Source organism: Diorhabda carinulata, chromosome 3 (assembly GCF_026250575.1).
Source record: "Diorhabda carinulata isolate Delta chromosome 3, icDioCari1.1, whole genome shotgun sequence".
NCBI lineage: Eukaryota > Metazoa > Arthropoda > Insecta > Coleoptera > Chrysomelidae > Diorhabda > Diorhabda carinulata.
In genome coordinates, this window is record NC_079462.1 from 16,516,516 (window position 1) to 16,535,052 (window position 18,537).

Here is an 18,537-nt window from a genome sequence, read left to right on the forward strand (position 1 = left end):
TATCCAATATATATGTGCCAAAAATCATAAGTTTAAATTTAATATTCGACGTATATATAAAAATAGTTATTTACCTTCCATTGGACACATCGGATCGGCTTTGTGAACGATGACGACATCGATATAAGACAATTGCAGTCGAACCAGACTCGCTTTGACGCTTTCTATGATGTGTTTACGTGACAAACCGCGTTCTTCCGATCTGAAATACGAATATTTGTTTGGTTTCAGCTTTATTATATTTAAAATTTGAAATAGAAAATAGAGGGAGATAATTGAGATATGTCTTTAGTTATTATGAGGGTTGCCAGATCTAGAGCTATTATAGTTGTTTGATAGCCTCAAAAGCGATTGTGAACATAGACACACGTAAATTGGGATCTAAAAGGAAATGACGTAACGTCAAGATGGATTCCCTTTGTAAGTCAACTTAACACACAAATAGTGTATGGCTGGAAATATGATGAAGGAAGAAAAGGGAGATGAATAGTTGAGTTAATTGTTTCAAAGTTGGGTTCAATATAATTATTATACGTCTATAAATTAGTTACTATGTCGTAGTTGGGATTACGATGATAGTTGTAATTTAAAAATGTAAATGATTGAAAATTGTTAAAAATTTTGAAAAATTGTAGAATAAACGAGAATTATCAACAATATTTGGAAAATTCAATAATAAAAAATAGAAATTGAGAATTTCAGGTTAAAAATTGATGAAAATTAATGAAAAAATCAGGAAAATGATAAATAATAAGAAAATGTCTAAAAATTTGGAGAAAAACCGAAAAGAATAATTGGAATAATCAAAATAATTAGAACAAATTATCGGAGAACGAAAATGATAAAATAACTATTTCGGTGAAAAACTAAATAAAATCGAAAAATTAGTAAAAGAAAAAATCTAAAAATCACGAAACTGAAATAATCTAGAAAACTTGGGAATTTGTGATGAAAATAATGGAACTTTTGAAAAACAAATAATACGAAAAAATTTAAAAAAAAGTCCGAAAATTGTGAAAAAAATTATAAAATTTTTAATTTCAAACAAAAATACGTTTCTTTTGAAAAAATTATTTAAACCTACCTCGTGCTCCAATAAATTTTTGTAGTCACAATATAACTCGTCCTTTTCCATCCTTTTCTCGATAAAATTCTACCTAATTCTACTTCAGCTCGTGTACCTAAATAAAAGCATCTAATTATTTATAACAAAAAAATCCATCGGTGGATAACTTTGTGACTAATTCCTACCTAAAACATGCTAAATCGCCAGTAATATTTGGAGATGGTGTGTACATTGTTGATTTGGAAAGGGCGTATGATAACGTCGAGTGAAAGAAAAAGCTTGTTAATGTCGGTTTGGGACAACGGATTATATCGAAGGGAAAATGTTGGATATTTTGATATTTTTTTAAAAATAGAAAGAAATTACCTGAATGAGCTTCTGATAAATCGAAGACGTTTATTCCACTTTCCACAGCCAATACAATTATTTGCTCCGCTTGCTCTTCAGTTAAATTAGGACTGAAAGTTGGCCAAGTGCCTAAAAGGTTACGTCAAAAAAATATCAAATTTCATTGAAAAACTTCGTTAAAAATTATGAGAAATTGACAATCGAGTGCAAACTGAATTAAATAACGAATAATGTCGAAAAACACCATAAATTTGAAAAAAAAAAACAAAAATGTGAAGATTGCTCAAAAAATCTAAAAAAAATATTCGTCGTAAAAAATCTGGAGAATTTTAAAATACAACAAAAATTTTAGATGACTTGAAAATTCCAAAAAAATCCAAATATATATATATATATATATATATATATATATATATATATATATATATTCAATTTATTTCACAATAACAAACAGCTTCGCCGAAAAATATTTATATTATTAATAAATTGATTCCCCAAACTCGAAGACGACATTTAAAGAATCAAAACTTACCGAGACCGATATTAGACACCCTCAATCCACTCTTCCCCAAATTCCTGTACCTCAATCCCGGCGTAACCGAAGTCTGTCTAGTCAATTGTAGAGGTACAGTCGGCGCCGAATGCGTCAACCCGCTCAGAAGTAGCTGCTCTTTCGTTATCGCGGAATCACCGGTTCCTCCGCGTTCCGCCAAACCGCTAAGCCCGCTACCGGCACTGAACTCTTCCATACAGTCCAGGCTCGCTATCGGCGCGCGACACCTGCAACAATAGACAAACATTCTTCAAGGACACAAACCTTTACATACAACCACGCTAAGCCCCGTTTACTCCGCGAAAAAAGATGATGAAATATGCACGTTCTATTGCGCCACCCTGTATATTAACTTTTTGGTTTTATAACTGTTCCAAGGCTACAAACGTTTTGTTACCTCCTATTTCCATGTATTCCAAATCTTGAAATTTGTTATTGTTAAGTTATTTAGGTTCCTTCCCATCTGTATATATTTCGTCTTACACATAATAATGGTAAATACTAGTAGTATTTAGGTTGGTAGTTCGTCTTAAATTGGCAACGTGTTCGAAAAATGTCAATGTCAAATGTCATGATTTTTACTTTGTGTTTAGTAGTGAATAAAATATATTTGATTTTACTATGTTTCATTATCTTGTGTAAGTTGAAATATAAAGCGCGTGCAAAATACAGTAAAAATATTTACCTATATATAGTTGGCAGTTGACTGGAGTCCTCACTAATGTTGTCATTATTGTTGTTATTATCGTTGTTAGTATAGTTACACAATGCAATTTGCGACATAATTTTGTAGATTTTAATCGATTATATAATTCGTTTTTTTTTCTAATCGATAACCGACACTATTTTATGACGTTTGACGAATTTTATTATTGCTAGTATCTTATTTCTTTTTATATTTACAAATATGGTTGTTTCGTTAATTTATTAGTTATAGTCCAGGCACTACTGGGTTATTCATTTTCTTTTAAATACTATGTTATAAGGCAATTATTGTAAACTTTTTATTATGTTTTTAACTGAAATAAACGAAAAATATTATTTTATTATTGTTTTAAAAAATTATTAACAAAAAAAATTTATTTGAAATCATAGTCTTGCACTTAAAAAAAGTTTAAAAACGTCGTTGATACCAGAGATGAAACATAACTCAATAAATCGTGAGATTTACTAAAAAAAACATCAAAATAGGAAATTGCTTCTTCATTTGGGCGCTTTTTTGAGATTAGTAGTCACTGAGAGCCAGATCTGGACTAAACTGTGGACGAGGTAGCAATTTAATCATCGTTGCCTTAGGGAAATAGTGGTTTTTTCTTCCACATATGCGGCCGTTTTTTATCATACCAGCGCCATCTGAATTATAGTCACACGTCTTATTGAGCTTATGTATCCAAAGTTCGAAGAACCTCCATTTTGTTTTTTCGTATAAAGCGTTGTCACGTCTCTGTTATGAAATAATGGCACAGGTGTTTAAAATGAGCAAATTTTATCAAAAATTATATTAAAAACAATACATAATACCAATACTTAATCTTTATAATTGTAAGAAATTATAATACGTTAACTAGCAACGTTGTTGTTTTAGATATTGATTTAGTGTATTCTTGATGTTATTACGTATCTCAAAATATTACAAGTTTTATGCAAGTTCAGAAGTATCTGTAGAAACCTAGAGATTGTCGTAATTTCAAATTTACCACCGAAACTAAAATCAAAATGACGACGCTTATTCTCCCCTCTATACCACTGGTTATTTGAATTATTTGGACAAGTCTATTGTTTATTAGACGGATCCGATGTTGCCAGACTACATATAATTATCAAAGTGTACTTTATGCATTTATTAACGTTTATTGATTAAAAATACTTTCAAAACAATTTAGGTATATAAAGATAAGTATATTTATATAATTTATCTCGGTAAGTAAAACTTAAATCCAAATTTTACACTTTTTATCGTCATTGACTGGACTATGAGAAAGTGGTATAATATCTGAAATAATTTAACACGATCATGCACAATTCGATATTACTTTGGCTGATTTTAATAACTCGACAAGAATCGAAATGTTTCTTCGATATTTTTATAGTTTGAAAAAAATGGTTTCTACAAGAATTAAAAGTAATTTATATATTTTTTTCTACTTATTGATTGATAATTTCAACAAAAACAGAATCAAAAAGTAATATTTGATAATTAAAGGCATGAATTCGAATCGATTTTTGAATAAATGTATTTGAGACATCGAATCGAAACTCCTCGGATTGACGTTTGTTCTAATAGATGTTTTGACACTTTATCTTTGCTGAGGAAAATAACATTTCACTCAATTGTTTAGTATAAGAACTAATTTTATTTTTCTATTATTTTCTACGATATAAATAAAATAGAAAATGTTGTTTAAATGAAATAATTTTCGTTTTCTGATATAATTTAAACTCCGGAAAGGTGAATAACGTCCTCGTTACGAATTTTTTTATTATTTCTCGTAGTTTAATTCAAATTTTCAAATTTATGGCCAATAACTCGTAATTTGTTAGAATTTTCGTCGTAAATTTTTTTTTCAACACAATTTTTGAATCTACAAGGTTCAAGCCACATTAAATTATGTCGAAGTTTTGAGGTTATGAAAAGTTAATAAAGACCTCGTTTAATATAAAAATTAATACAATTTCCAATTGAATAATATTATACCTTGATTTACTTCGACTTTTTAATGTAATAAAAAAATAATAATCGTATGTTTAATAAAGGGAAAAGAAGAGAGAAATCTTTATAGTCCTGTACCTATATCTACCTCTCTAAAACTGCTAAAAACATTTAAATATAAATAAAAAACGTTTATAATTAGTTCTAGTTCTAATTTATTTTTAACTCTATATTTCTAAATTTAAAACACGAAAATGTCGCTACGAATATGTTTTATATAGAAAAAAAATCCATGCTTAAAAATATGTTATTTCAATTGAATTTACCTGAGATTACAATTCAAAATTGATAAATACCAGCACAAGATATCACTTGTATTATGCAACATCAAGAGCACAATGTTAAAGAGACAAATTTCCCACTTATATTCCTGGCATATTTGAAAATTGGCAAACGTTCAAAAACTAACCTTAATATCAACCATCAGATTCAATAAATTGATCTTATTATGAGTGGTTAAAATTTTAACAAAACAATACAAATATCACACTATAATTTTTTCTTATTATTTATTAAAAATTTTTTTATTTATATTAATAATTGTCACTTATTATTTAAAACAACAACCGTACCGTTTTAACCGCACTTCCCGAGATATAACCTAAAAGTGTTACATCGATTTTCACCTGTTTTCAAAGAAAAACTAATTAATTCGTCAAATTAATTTTATTTTAAAACTAATAACTTGGATCACAACATTTTTGTTAATTAAAAAATTAATGTCTTGTCGTTTTGTTATAATATTATCAGAGTATTAAATATCTAACGTTGGACGAGATTGAAACATGGGCAGTCTGGATGTACAGAGTGTGTATGTCGTCACTGCAGTTGTTTAGGCGACCGTTCACGGGTATAGACGAGGTGGCGCCCGATTCTGCAGAAATATCTCACAATAGTACGTAAGCTTATGATATTGAAACACTTCCGACTGGAATGCGGATATTAGGAACTATCTCTAAATATACAGTGGGATACTGTTTATTTCGTGATAAAAATTAAATGATCAAGTCATTTTTTTTATTTCCGTTCCAATCATAAAATAAATAACTTCTTGAAATTTATAAATAATATTAATACAAATTTACATAAATCGAATTACAGGGTCTATTCCGAAAGTAGTAATTTTTTTTCTTAATATTTATTCATTAAAATAATGAAAACAATCAAAATTTTTCATATTACCACCTTTCCTTATCTACACACTGTTGCCAATTATTTTTCCAAGAACGCCTGTACCGGAAGGCGTCACGTACTATTGGATCGCCTGTATTGAACCGAGATGCTTAGAGAGAGAGAGAGATTCGTTGAGTATATTTTGGGTGGGACGAGGAAATTTTTGATGGTGGGGAAGGTTCATTGGAACTAGCCCTGATATAGGAGTTACATATTTTATATATGAAACTACTCTAAAATATTTGTATCAACGTATTTTATTTCTTCTTGATACACCCTGTATAATAATTTCAATTTCGTGACTTTTAGCAGTATTCTTGAAATTTAAATGGTTTTCTTCATTTTTGCTCACGGACTATTTTCTAACTCTTCGGAATGTCAAAACATTCCTTAGAAAGTCTACAGTTTTCCAGGATTTTGAGCCTTAAGCGCTTCTCGCAAAGCTTTCACTTTCGGTTTTAGTCACAGCTTTACAATGTTATATTTTCTGATATTTCACAGTAGATCTGTTCGTGACAATGTTGAAGAAGGCAAATATTGTCGACACTATTGTCGATATCGTTTAAATCTATGAAAAATAAGAACGGAACTGCAAATACATATCGATGATCCAATAATGACGTTTTGAAGAAATGTATCATATTTAGGATATTATAATGTTAATAAAAGATACGTTTAATAGAGTGAGATTTATTTATAATTATCTATAATGCAATATGTATTATAGATATAATTAATTGTATACAATATTTTAATCTAAATTATTCTAGGTCTGCTACTAATATATAGACCGCGTTAGTGACGCTTTCAGTGCTACCAACTATCGAAAAACTTTATTACTAAAAATGTATTTAATTTAATAGTTGTTATCACGTGGATGTTTTGATGATTAGGTATTTAAATAAGAAATAAATCAGAATAGAAATTTTAATTGAGGTAAAAAAAGGTTTCATAAATAATAAAAATATTATATATACCTAATTTTAGTTATAAGGAGGTAAATTAGTATCACATATCACGTGATTAAATATTCTTAATAAAATAACATATATAACTTACATACAGGGAAAACAAAAATATTGTAATTCATAATATTTATATGTAATTTTTATTAGACATTTGTATCACGTGTTTAATGACAAACACGATTCATATGACATGTTATGTACAGAAAAAGACAAAATAAAGTGATTTATGATATTTGTATTTTTTTATAAAACGATAACCCCGTAGAGGAAACTAATTTCGAGTATATCCTTTGAAAATGGATGCGTTTTCCTCGTAACAAGTGCGACTGCACTGCGGCGGATCTGATTGTACGTCACACGAGGTTTTAGATGCAAAAACGATGCTATTCAGACGCCGACGCCACGCTGTATCGATACCGAGCGTCACATCTCGACGTCACGACATCCCTCTGTTATTCGTCATATCGCAATCACCTTAACTGATATCGTGTAAACATACGGGGTTAATTCAAGTTATATTAATCAACGAGTTGAATACTTATCTACGACTGATTTTAGAAAAAAAGTTTCGAATAAAAAATAAAGCTCCAAAATGTTCTACGAAAAAGGTTTTGTACATTTTTTACGTAAATCTATTTTTGTGGTTTTTATGACGTAATTTATATAAGTACTGGTTACGAGGGGGCGTCGTCAGTTATATATTACACTAGATGTTGATTAGGTTAGGTTAGTAAGTTTTTTGTAGAGATATTATGGTTAAAATAATAGGTTTACGTGAAAAATGTTTATAACCTTTTTTGTGGAGTTTTTTGAAAGTTTAGTTTTTTGTATTAAACTTTTTTTTCTAAAATCGATACTCTCTTAGACATTTAGTAAAAATTGTTGTAATTTTGAAGAGGATTTGTTGGGAAAACGAAGTTTTTTCGTTATAAATCTTTTTATATTTGATTTACATAATAAATTTATGTATATATCGAAAATTCATATTTAATACTTTTATGACGTAAGATATATGAGTACTGGTTACGAGGGGGCGTCGACTAGATGTTGATTAGGTTAGGTTAGTAAGTTTTTTATAGAAATATTATGGATAAAATAATAGGTTTACATAAAAAATGTATATAACCTTTTTTGTAGAGATTTTTAGGAGCTTCTTTTTTTGAATAAAACTTTTTTTTCTGAAATCGATATTTTCGTAGATATTTATTAAAAATTGTTATAATTTTGTATCGAAGTTTTTTCGGTATAAATCTTTTTATATTTGATTCACATAATAAATTTATCTATATATCGAAAATTCATATTTTATACAAATCATTTATGACTGTATCGTAAACAATGTCCTTCAAAGGAACGTCTCTTCGATTTCTTTGATCCAATTCCATAGCATTATAATCCACATACTCGTAAAATAGTTCTTTGTTTGTAGATTTATTTGTTTGTTCTTTAATTTTCATTTTATCGAATTTTTTCAATAATTTACTTTGTATTACAATAACTACGATTATCAAAACTATTAAAACGAAAATTATAACTATTAAAATAAACGATAAATACATATTTACATCTAAAAATATTTTTTTAGTGTCACTAATATACGCGGAACCAAAACCAAAGTCAATATTTTTTGAAATTAGCGCCGATAAATTTCCCATCTTACTTTTGACGTGAATTTTTTTTGATACGAATACATCTTCTTGATCCGTCCCGTAGATGTCACTAGATCCGTTTATTTTCTTCAGTACTCTCAATTGGTAGGTTCGTTGTTGATTTGAAAAAGTTATGTACTTTACCATTGGAGAAGTACTTAAAATCCATTCTTTAACTAAACCTTGATAATACACGTTTGGTATATCACAATCTTCAGGTTCCCAAAGCATAAAATCATTTTTATGTAAAAAACCTCGTTGACAATCACTATCAAAGTTATCGGTAAATAACTTGGTGTCGTTTAATGTTTTATGTCCTTTCAGGATATAAACTTTCTCAAAATTCGCACCTCCACTTGCTGTATCAAGTTTATCGGCAATATTTCGAAAATTATTTCGAAATTTTTGCATCGATATACAATTATCGGTCGAGTCGTTAGAACAATTAGTTTTATTAGTTGCACGGTATATATTAATAGTTTGTTTTATGTTTAATATCGCGTAGGTAGTTTCCACGGGTTTGAACACTATTTGGTTACAAAAAACAGTCGAAATTAGATATAATAAACTGAGTAACATGATGACGACCATCATTTTTAAACGACTACCGACTAAAACATCTAAACGATTGATACATGATGAAGATGATACAAGAGGATGAACCAAAACCTCGAAAATAAAATTTTTTTGATAAAAAAAAGGATATTCGTCATATTGGATAATAATAAACGTGAATTAGCGGTTGGGGAATAATAAAAAAATTTAAGGATTAGATAAGAAAATTGATCATAAACTATAGTTGTAGTAATTTTAATATTTGAGATTAAAAATATAAATAAAATGATTAATGTGAAAACTTACTTTATGTATTATCATTTATCATAAAATTCGCGCCATCTTTTAACGAAAAATGTATTCAACACTCAACAAAATTTTCATACAACCTTTATGTAATACAAATCGGACGGCTTCTAATTTCATAAAACCCAACCTTAACATTACCTAACCTAACTTAATCTAACCTAACCTAAACATAACCTAACCTAACCTAACTTAATCTAACCTAACCTAACTTAACCTAAACATTAACTAACCTAACCTAAGAATCTACTTCATAATAAACGATTCGAATTGAAACAGTTAAAAAAATTTAGTAAACAATTTGAAATTTCGTGTTTTTTTTAGAGCGCAAAATTCGAAATATTCACCATTTTTTTTCGTACAAGTTTGTCAATGTTCAAACCGTTTTTTTATCCATTGAAGCTGATTTTGACAACGTACAACAGAATCTTCGCCGTCCGAGTTTATTACTCAATGTTTGACAGAAAAAGTCATTAGGTGATAAATCAGGTGAATACACCACATTATTTCCAACAAATCTCTCTCGGACCTAATCGTTCATGCGCAATCGATTTTAGATATCATTTGATACGCCTTTACCAGTCTGTAACTCACATTTCAATCTTGTTGCATCTACTATTGATTTTTTTCATGACAATCGATTACATTCAAGGTTTTTTGTATTCTCTAAGATCTTAACGGGGACCCACATCGTAGATGACTGATTCCAGGTGCCTTTATGTATTGTATTCTCTTATATAAGTTGTATGTCATTTCGTTTTCGTATTCTACTTCACAACCAGTTGTTTTGAATCTGTTCCGACTATTACTTTCAATGACACGATTCCAAAATTTTGGTTATTATCATCATCTTCGTATTCAGTTCAAAACATTCCGGTTTTTCATATTTTGTTCACATCAGTACTGTTTACTGTCTATGCCAATCTTGATTAATGCATTTAGGGCAACAATCCTCAACGGAGAGGCAGATCCTGCGAAGCTTGTTAAGCTGTCCTCTAAAAGTTTCCGTGTCCATTTGCACACGTGGATTTCCGGATAACTTTGGCCCGTCACGTGTCCTTTAAAAAAGTACGAACCCACTAGACTTCCCGCATTGTCATCCTTACCTCCAATACACGCTAAAGCAACTGTTTCCATATTTTCGTTAGTTGTTATAGATAGTTGTCGTCCAGAACTCGGCGCTTCGACAACAGAGCCCGTTTTTAAGAATTTTTGGTACGTCTTCCATAATTTCGAAAGATTTGATTGAAATTTCTGTTAAAACAAGTGATTATTCTTAACGCTTTAAATAAAGATGATTTTTTACTTGTTCTCGTTGAAAACATTCTTAATTCTGCCGATCTAACGGAAATTCCCCCAAATTCAGTTATACATAACGCATTTTGACTAAATTTAATAAATAAGAAGCCAAATTTGATTACCAGCGAAAAAGTTGGAATAATTGGTTGTTTTGTACAAATGTAAAGGCCACACGCTTTTAATAAAGTAGAAGAAGAACGAAATAAACAAAATAAGCGGAGATACGTCATTATATTGACATGTTGTCAATCATTTACGCTGTCAAACATAAATCTCAGTCTCTGATGTGTTTGGCAAACAAAATTTTCGTATCAGACGTTGAATTAAAAGAAAAATGAATTTCCACCATTAAATTAAAATGGAAGTGAATCATTGGAGGAGTATTGTGAGGTGCAATTTGTGTGACGAAATACCCAAAACGGTTCCTTTATATCAATGTCCGTTACAACATCGATATTGCGTAGAATGCTTTTTAAATTTACGAAAAAAATACAGAGGGTACAATAAAAACGAAGCCACGTGTGTTGTTTGTAAAACTACCGGAATCTTCACTCAAACCAAAGTCAATTTGGATTTTTTGAATAAAATTAGAACCAAACCTGGAATCGGAAGACCTTATAGATACGATCTTAATCAAATTGTTAATAATCGTCTCGATTATCAAAGGTAATTATTATATTTTGATATTTACTATAAATTAACGATCGAAAGTTTTCACCCACCCTGTATTTTACGTATTATTTATTTCGAAACACGATTTTGGTATTTTGTTCATAAATTTCGATTCCATTCGTTTTTCACGACGTTCTAAATACTTCTCTGTTCAAACTTCCACATCCGTTATTGCAACGACCAAAATTATTGAATTGGTACCTCATTCGCCAGATTTAGTCTCCTCGGATTTACCAGACATCGAATTTATTAAACGTCGTAGGGAAAGTTTATTTTTGTGGAACCAGGTACTTCTGGAACCACCCTTGTATATCACAATGATCTACACCAACTAAAACTAACATCAAATTTCGTTAGAAATACCAAAAAGCGCTTAAGAATTGTTAAGTTTTCCAGTAATTTACGATAAATCGCACGTAGATGTAAATAAATTTCGTGGTAGAAAACTTTTTATATTTATTTATATTTTTCGTAGATCCGAATTACCAAAAAGATTAAACGTAACTTTGGAAACGTTATTTCGTCTTCCAACCAAAGAACTAAAACTTCTATTGGGTAAAAAGAACGCTACTGTATCGAAAGAATCATCAGCGCGATGTCAAAATCCAGCAACTAATTCGAGTTATTTGAAAATCGATTCGCAACAATCGAAAACCCCAATTAAATGCCCGCACAAACCTTGCAAAAAAATTATAGCGACATCGACTTTTATAACGCATTTTAAACACGATCACAGCGATATACCCGCTTACGCTATAGAAAGAAACAGAGAGTTATGTGTCTCTTTAGACGTTTCGATCATAGAACACAACAATCATCATTGTTTGGCCATGATCACGGTGTACGATCGGAATAACATCGATGTGGAAAAGTCGCGAAGTTCGGTGAGCGTTATTAAGACTTGCGATAAATTCAATCAGTACATTCCGATGAATTCGTTTTGGTTGATGGCGACCGGATCTCCGGAACGGAAACGCGATCTAGCTTCGGTTCTGATTTGGTTGTTTTGTCCTTGCGGGGATCGGTACTGCTGCACCATCGAATTGTGTTCGAAATCGGATTCGATGGCGTTTTCTACGTTCTGCGAAGTACACGCCACCGCTCATAATTTGGAGTTCGATGATATAGCTGGTAAATTGCATGGGTTGTTGATATGTAGGGCTTCGATAGCTGCTTTATTAGAAGAAGGACCTCAATTAAATTTAAGGATAACTGTACATTGATCGTGGAAATTTTTAGTTGTAATTTTTTTTATTGTAAAATTAATAAAAAGTCAACAATTCGATTTTTATTTGTACTAAACGAAATTATATTTTTCGTAATTACATTTTAAATGTTAGAAGTCATTTCGATCTTTTTTTTATTTCCAAAATTAGCCAAAAATTGGAGCTAATTCTAGTGAGTTCAGCTCCAAAAATGTTCTTCTAAAATTAGATGTTAGCCCAGGTATTTTTAATAAAAAAGGCACTGCAAGGTGAGGAGAATTGTTACGGGGTTCGTTCAAAATTTTATGTTCTTTTAGAAAATTTCAAATTGAAAAAAATTGCACGACAGAGCTGCCGAACCTTAATATTTAGACTTATCTAAGTGTAAAAAATCAAATTTCATCGAATTAGACCTCGAAAAGTGCCTTTTATGTGAAAATTAACCGATAAAACCTAATTTTTGACCAAATAAATCTGGAAAATCTAATTTTTGACCAAATACACCTGGAAAGTTTAATTTTTGACCTTATAGACCGAGTAAATTTCATTTTTCAATTTAACTAAGTGTAAAAAGTTAAAATTCAGCCTTATAGGCCACGAAAAGTGCCGATAAAACCTAATTTTTGACCAAATAAAGCTGGAAAATCCAATTTTTGACTAAATAGACCTGGAAACTTGAATTTTTGACCTTATAGACCCAGTAAATTTCAATTTTTCACTTAACTAAGTGTAAAAAGTCAAATTTCAGCCAATTAGACCTCGAAAAGTGCCAATAAAACGTAATTTTTGACCCAATAAAGCTGGATAATCCAATTTTTGCCCAAATAGACCTGGAAAATCCAATTTTTGACCGAATAGACCGAGTAAATTTCAATTTTTAACTTAATTAAGTGTAAAAAGTTAAATTTCAGCCAATTAGACCTCGAAAAGTGCCTATTATGTGAAAATTAACCGATAAAACCTAATTTTTGACCAAATAGAGCTGGAATATCCAATTTTGGACCTTATAGACCGAGTAAATTTCATTTTTCAACCTAAATTTAGTAAGTCAGCTGCAAAAACCCAAAAAAAAACAGTTTAGCAGTTCTTCTAATGTTGGATGTCAGCCCAGATATTTTAGATAACAAACCACTGCAAATTGGGGAAAATTGTTACAGGGTTCGTTCAAAATGTTACGTTCTTTCAGAAAATTACAATACTAGTAAAATCGCAGAGGAAACTCTTACTAGCAGATTTAGGAATACTTTAAAATATAGGGTGAGATTGAATAGTAATATTTTAGTTTCTACTTACATCATTTGGAGTTTGATGTCGTCATGTTCGATAGCAGATGATGTCGTAATGGCGGCCGTCGAAGAACCGGCTTTTTCTGTATTACCACCGCTAGTTTCGATCAATAAACGTTGATCGGCCAATTCTTTTTGTTCCCTTTCGCGTTCTCTTTCCGAATGTCTTTGTTGCAGTAAATCATTGTCTAGTTGACGGATTTCCCATTGCTCCCTTTGAGATCGATGATGTTCCTAAAATAAGGAAAAGATCAAAATGGCGACCGTGGGGTAAACAATCGATTTCCTCTAATGTACCAGTGCTAACTTTTTTTTCTCGTTTTTATATGGAAGTATTTAATAAGTGACAGAACTGTGAAGAATAAATTAACAAATAACCACACAGAAGTTTACGTCAAAAGCAATCGTTTTCCACACGGAGGCCATTTTTAAACAGACAATAGCTGATTTTGACAAGAAAATAGAAGACTGGGATAAATTCAGGCTTAATAATTCAAATTATAACCATGAGGAGTTGTAGGGAAAATTTCGAAAAAAATTTTTTTTTGGTACTTTTTTAATATTTTTATCGATGAAATTGAACTCACTTTAACTGCGATGTCGTATTCCAATTGTCTTTGTTCTTTGCTTGTAACTTTTCTTTCTTCTTCTAAAATTTTTTCTTTTTCCTTTTCTTTGGCGCCGGTGGAGCTGCCCGCCGCCGCCGGTGGCGGGTACGAAATCCAAAACTGATGCGCCAGTTTGAACCACGATGCCAACAGTCAATTTACGCAAGTTTTTATCTAAAAAAAATAATTTTTATTCCTATATTGACTTTTTTCTATACTTTTGGACCGCATTGTATATAATATGGCAGTTTTCCAATTGGACTCGTCGGCGTGTAATTTTTTTCTAATATTTCTAAATCTAAATACGGTCAAGGTCGACAAAACAAAAAACATCTATAATAACAAAGTAAACAAGAAATTAAATGCTGTAATGGCCATAACAAAAAATCTGACAAAAAACAATTTGCTTCCACTAGAAATGAAAATATTTAAAACGAAATTTGTAGGATTATGTTTATTTTGAAATTAGGATCATTTATGATATAGAAAAAGTTTTTTTTTACAGAAGATTACAGTTGTTTTGATCACGTTAATAAAAATTACCAAGGTTTAAAAAAGTGAATAATACTATTTAATTACCCCAATTAATGATTTTTTTTAATATTACAGGAGATTTATATAGAAAATTATATTATTTCCAACTCGTCCACTGTTATAGACCGTGAAGCCGGTCCTGTTCTAATATATAATAGTTTGGTTTTTATTTTCGTAGTTATCTGTATTTTTTACAACCCATTTACGTTTTTTTATACAGAAGATTTCTAAAAAGGCTTTTTTATTTGTTCATGAGATTTTTAAGAAACGAATAATCTAGAATATGATGATAGTATATAAAGCTAACAGTCCGTAAAAGTGAACAATTTGATATCATATTGAAAACATCTGAAAATCTAACTAGAAAAAGTTTTTAAATAAATTAGATAATTGTAAGTGATTTAGTGTAAAAATTCATTCCACCGTTTTGTGACAAAAAAACTGTGTACATAAATGATAAAAAAGGCCTTTTTAGGATTGTTTCCGTATTAAAATTGCAAAGAGTTTTCTAAACTATTCACAGAATAGTCTTTTTTGATTTGGTTTTGTAACTGGCCTAAATAAAGCTGCACTTGCCAACATTAATGTTAATTAACTACAAGCTTGTCACATCTCATGGGAATTGCATCATACACACACACACACACACACACATATATATATATATATATATACATATAACCTTGAAATTACCTAATAAATTTCTAGAATGTAAACTAATTTATTAATCAGTAGCCAAAATATATTATTAGGTTGAGTTATTTGAAAATTATTTATATAGAATAGTTGCAACAGCTTTCCAAGGCTACTACACACGAATGTGGCTTCTCAAACACCTACCATATAGCCCGTATCTAGCCCCGTATGAATTTTATGATCGAGGAGTCAGATATATAACAGCTGCGATGAAATTAAGTAGTTTTTTTCATATTTACGAACTTTCTATCTATATTAGCTGCGAACTCATGGACAGATCGACGTAAGAGATAAACATTTGTTATCAGTTGGATCAATATTACAATTCCATTCGGATAAGTATCATAAATCGCTATAAATACGAAATTCCGTCGTGTTTTCATCGAGTGAGCATCGATATATGCAAAAGCGGGGTCAGTCGCTAACGAGATTCAGAACGACCATTTTGATATAATGATGTCATGTTACAATACCAAATATTTTCACTATCAATCTCTTTTTCACTTATTTTAATCACTTGTAAATCAGTTTTCTTTATTTCCACATGAAATTTCTACGTATACAAAACGAGGGTTGATATTTAAGACATGGCAACAGTGATGTAATTACGTCAAATCTGACATTCCTGTCAAAAAAGTTTGACGTTTGATAGTCAAAATAAACGAGGTTAACGTGTTTCTGAATCTGAAGGAGCGGTTATTTAAAACACACGCTGAAAAACATGTTTCGATAATTGTTTATCTCAAAATTTAAATAGCAACCCTTGTAGATCGAATTTTCACCACCAGGTGTATAATTTTTTTTATGTACTCACTTGGTTACATCGTGCAGGAAGTGCTGATTCGATTTCGTGTGATAACCACACTTAGTCGATTGTAACTAATAACAAAACACGATCGAAAAAACGATTCTGGAGTGTAATAGTTTATATACCATTAAATTTTATTGTTTTGGCACATTTCCTATACAATTCTCATTGTTACATCTATTTAAATGTTTTTTATAGGTAATTAAATTTATATTTCAATCGTTTTATAAGATAAATATTTATTTAATGGCAGGTACTTTGGTCGTAAAATAAATTACTAATCAGGCCGGGCTATAAAAAATACTAAATGCCAAAGAATCACAATCTCTGACGATTATTTGATTATCGAAACGCGTTATCGACACCGTTATCACGATTATTGGTGTAAACAGTCTTCAGTCTCGTCGAAACGCGCGTTAAAAACTGTAATTATGAGTGATGGTGTAAACAGTCTTCAGCCTCGTCGAAATGCGGTTAAACAGTGTGTAATTGTGAGGGTTGGTGTAAACAGTATATATATATATATATATATATATATATATATATATATATATATATATATATATATATTTCGTTTTCCTTCCATTCCATTGCAATAAATTTGAAACGTACATAATAAATAAGTTTTAACCACGCCGCCTGTCTATTTCCATCTACTGAATACAACAAAACCGTCGAAACGTGATGATTTATATTGTAAAGTTGTGGCATTGATTAATGTCGGATGAAAGTGATCGAAACAGTTAAAAAGATTTCGATAAATTCGCTCAAACACTAACCAAATCGTTAAAAACAATCATTTTCATTGTTTGGCAAAAGCCACGAAATTTCCGTCGCTCCACAGGGGGGTAATTTGAGCGGAATACGACGGGCCTATGAGTTCGACGGCTCGCTAACAGTCCCACAAATATAAACCATGAACCCTTTCTCTGTGAGTTATTTGAATTTTTAAAATAATTGCGTTTCGACGAGACAAAATATCAACTGAGTTGCTGGAGCCATCGAGTAAACTCTGTCAGACGTCGGGCTTCCGAGTGAACCCCAGGACGATACAAAACCTCTCTAAACAACTTTCATTAATGAGCTGAGACTAGATGATTCCTTTGCAGTATTGAGAAGAAATCCAAAATGACGATTCAGTTGAAATTTTAGTTAATATAAAAACAGCGATGACATGACTTCAATCTGTAAATGATTTACTGGTGAAAAATGAAGTTTTCGCCTTAGGAAACGACTCCAACGCTAGTTTCAATAAAAACCATTTTTTTTTTAGATTCCATTGAAACACCCATCGAAATCATCCGGAAAACTCCGCGAATCTGTCTCCAGGTCTTCTTCAGACTCGTTCTCTTCCATGAGGGTCCAGTTTTTGCCCTTGTTGACCCAGGGTAAGCTGGTTTAAACCTTTTTCTAGCTTTTCAGCCACTCCTCGAGCTCCTTTGGGCTCTTATCGATATCTCAAATGGACACCTTTGTCTTCCGGAACTGCACAATCGATGTAACTACAAAACAGCTCAAGTTACTGGTCAGTTCTAGCTACCTCTGATATTTTTGTATTCCATAGAGTCCTGTCCTGGTTTTAATCAAATAACTTCGTCCGAGATTCAGTTCAATTAATGGTTTTTAGCTCCCAACAGTTCGCAATCTCCTGCCGGTATTAGGAAACGTTCCATTAATATGCAATTGCTAGATTTCAATGAATGTTTCAATTCGAATATCTGCAATTTCCAGATCAGCGACAGCGTTGAGAATTGTTAATCTCTAAAAACTCGACTTGATAAAATCTTATTGACCATGACTCGGGTTATAGTCAAATATTATCTATTCGCCGGATCTATTGACTCCTTCTCTTCCTAAAATAGTTTGAAGACATCCAAACTAATGTTTGTTGTCTTATCCGTCGAGGTTCTATGACACAATCATAATCGGCGTACCTAGCAATAGGTCAGTGACTCCGAGCCCTCTGTGATGAATAATAATGCACCCACCACCACCCGGTGCACATACGGCTCCATGAGAAATGAGTTAGGCTTCTGCAGAGGACATTCCAAACTTTTTCGCTTGAAGAACCCAAGGTATTCGCCACAGGAACACAGTTATC

At 31.1% G+C, this 18,537-nt stretch overlaps 2 protein-coding genes across 5 annotated transcripts in view; one reads left to right on the plus strand and one right to left on the minus strand.

Moving 5' to 3' along the window:
- The window catches only part of LOC130891702 (voltage-gated potassium channel subunit beta-2), a 34,960-nt gene that overhangs the window by 8,606 nt on the left and 7,817 nt on the right, over positions 1-18,537 (minus strand). The window contains exons 1-7 of one of the 4 annotated variants that reach the window (XM_057796596.1): positions 16,443-16,531; positions 14,378-14,572; positions 13,798-14,024; positions 1,947-2,194; positions 1,433-1,543; positions 1,085-1,181; positions 75-202 (exon numbers count right to left, since the gene is read on the minus strand). In XM_057796596.1, the coding sequence (XP_057652579.1) occupies positions 75-202; positions 1,085-1,181; positions 1,433-1,543; positions 1,947-2,194; positions 13,798-13,802 (589 nt within the window). In that variant the 5' untranslated portion in view covers positions 13,803-14,024; positions 14,378-14,572; positions 16,443-16,531. Of the gene's footprint in view, positions 1-74; positions 203-1,084; positions 1,182-1,432; positions 1,544-1,946; positions 2,195-2,652; positions 2,987-4,943; positions 5,552-13,797; positions 14,025-14,377; positions 14,573-16,442; positions 16,532-18,537 lie in introns of those variants that run through there. The other 3 variants (XM_057796597.1, XM_057796594.1, XM_057796595.1) reach the window with 3 other exon arrangements.
- Positions 10,986-12,606, plus strand: LOC130891704 (uncharacterized). Its single transcript, XM_057796598.1, has 2 exons — positions 10,986-11,293; positions 11,775-12,606. The coding sequence occupies exons 1-2, from the start codon at positions 10,986-10,988 to the stop codon at positions 12,520-12,522; spliced, it is 1,056 nt and encodes a 351-aa protein (XP_057652581.1). The 3' UTR covers positions 12,523-12,606.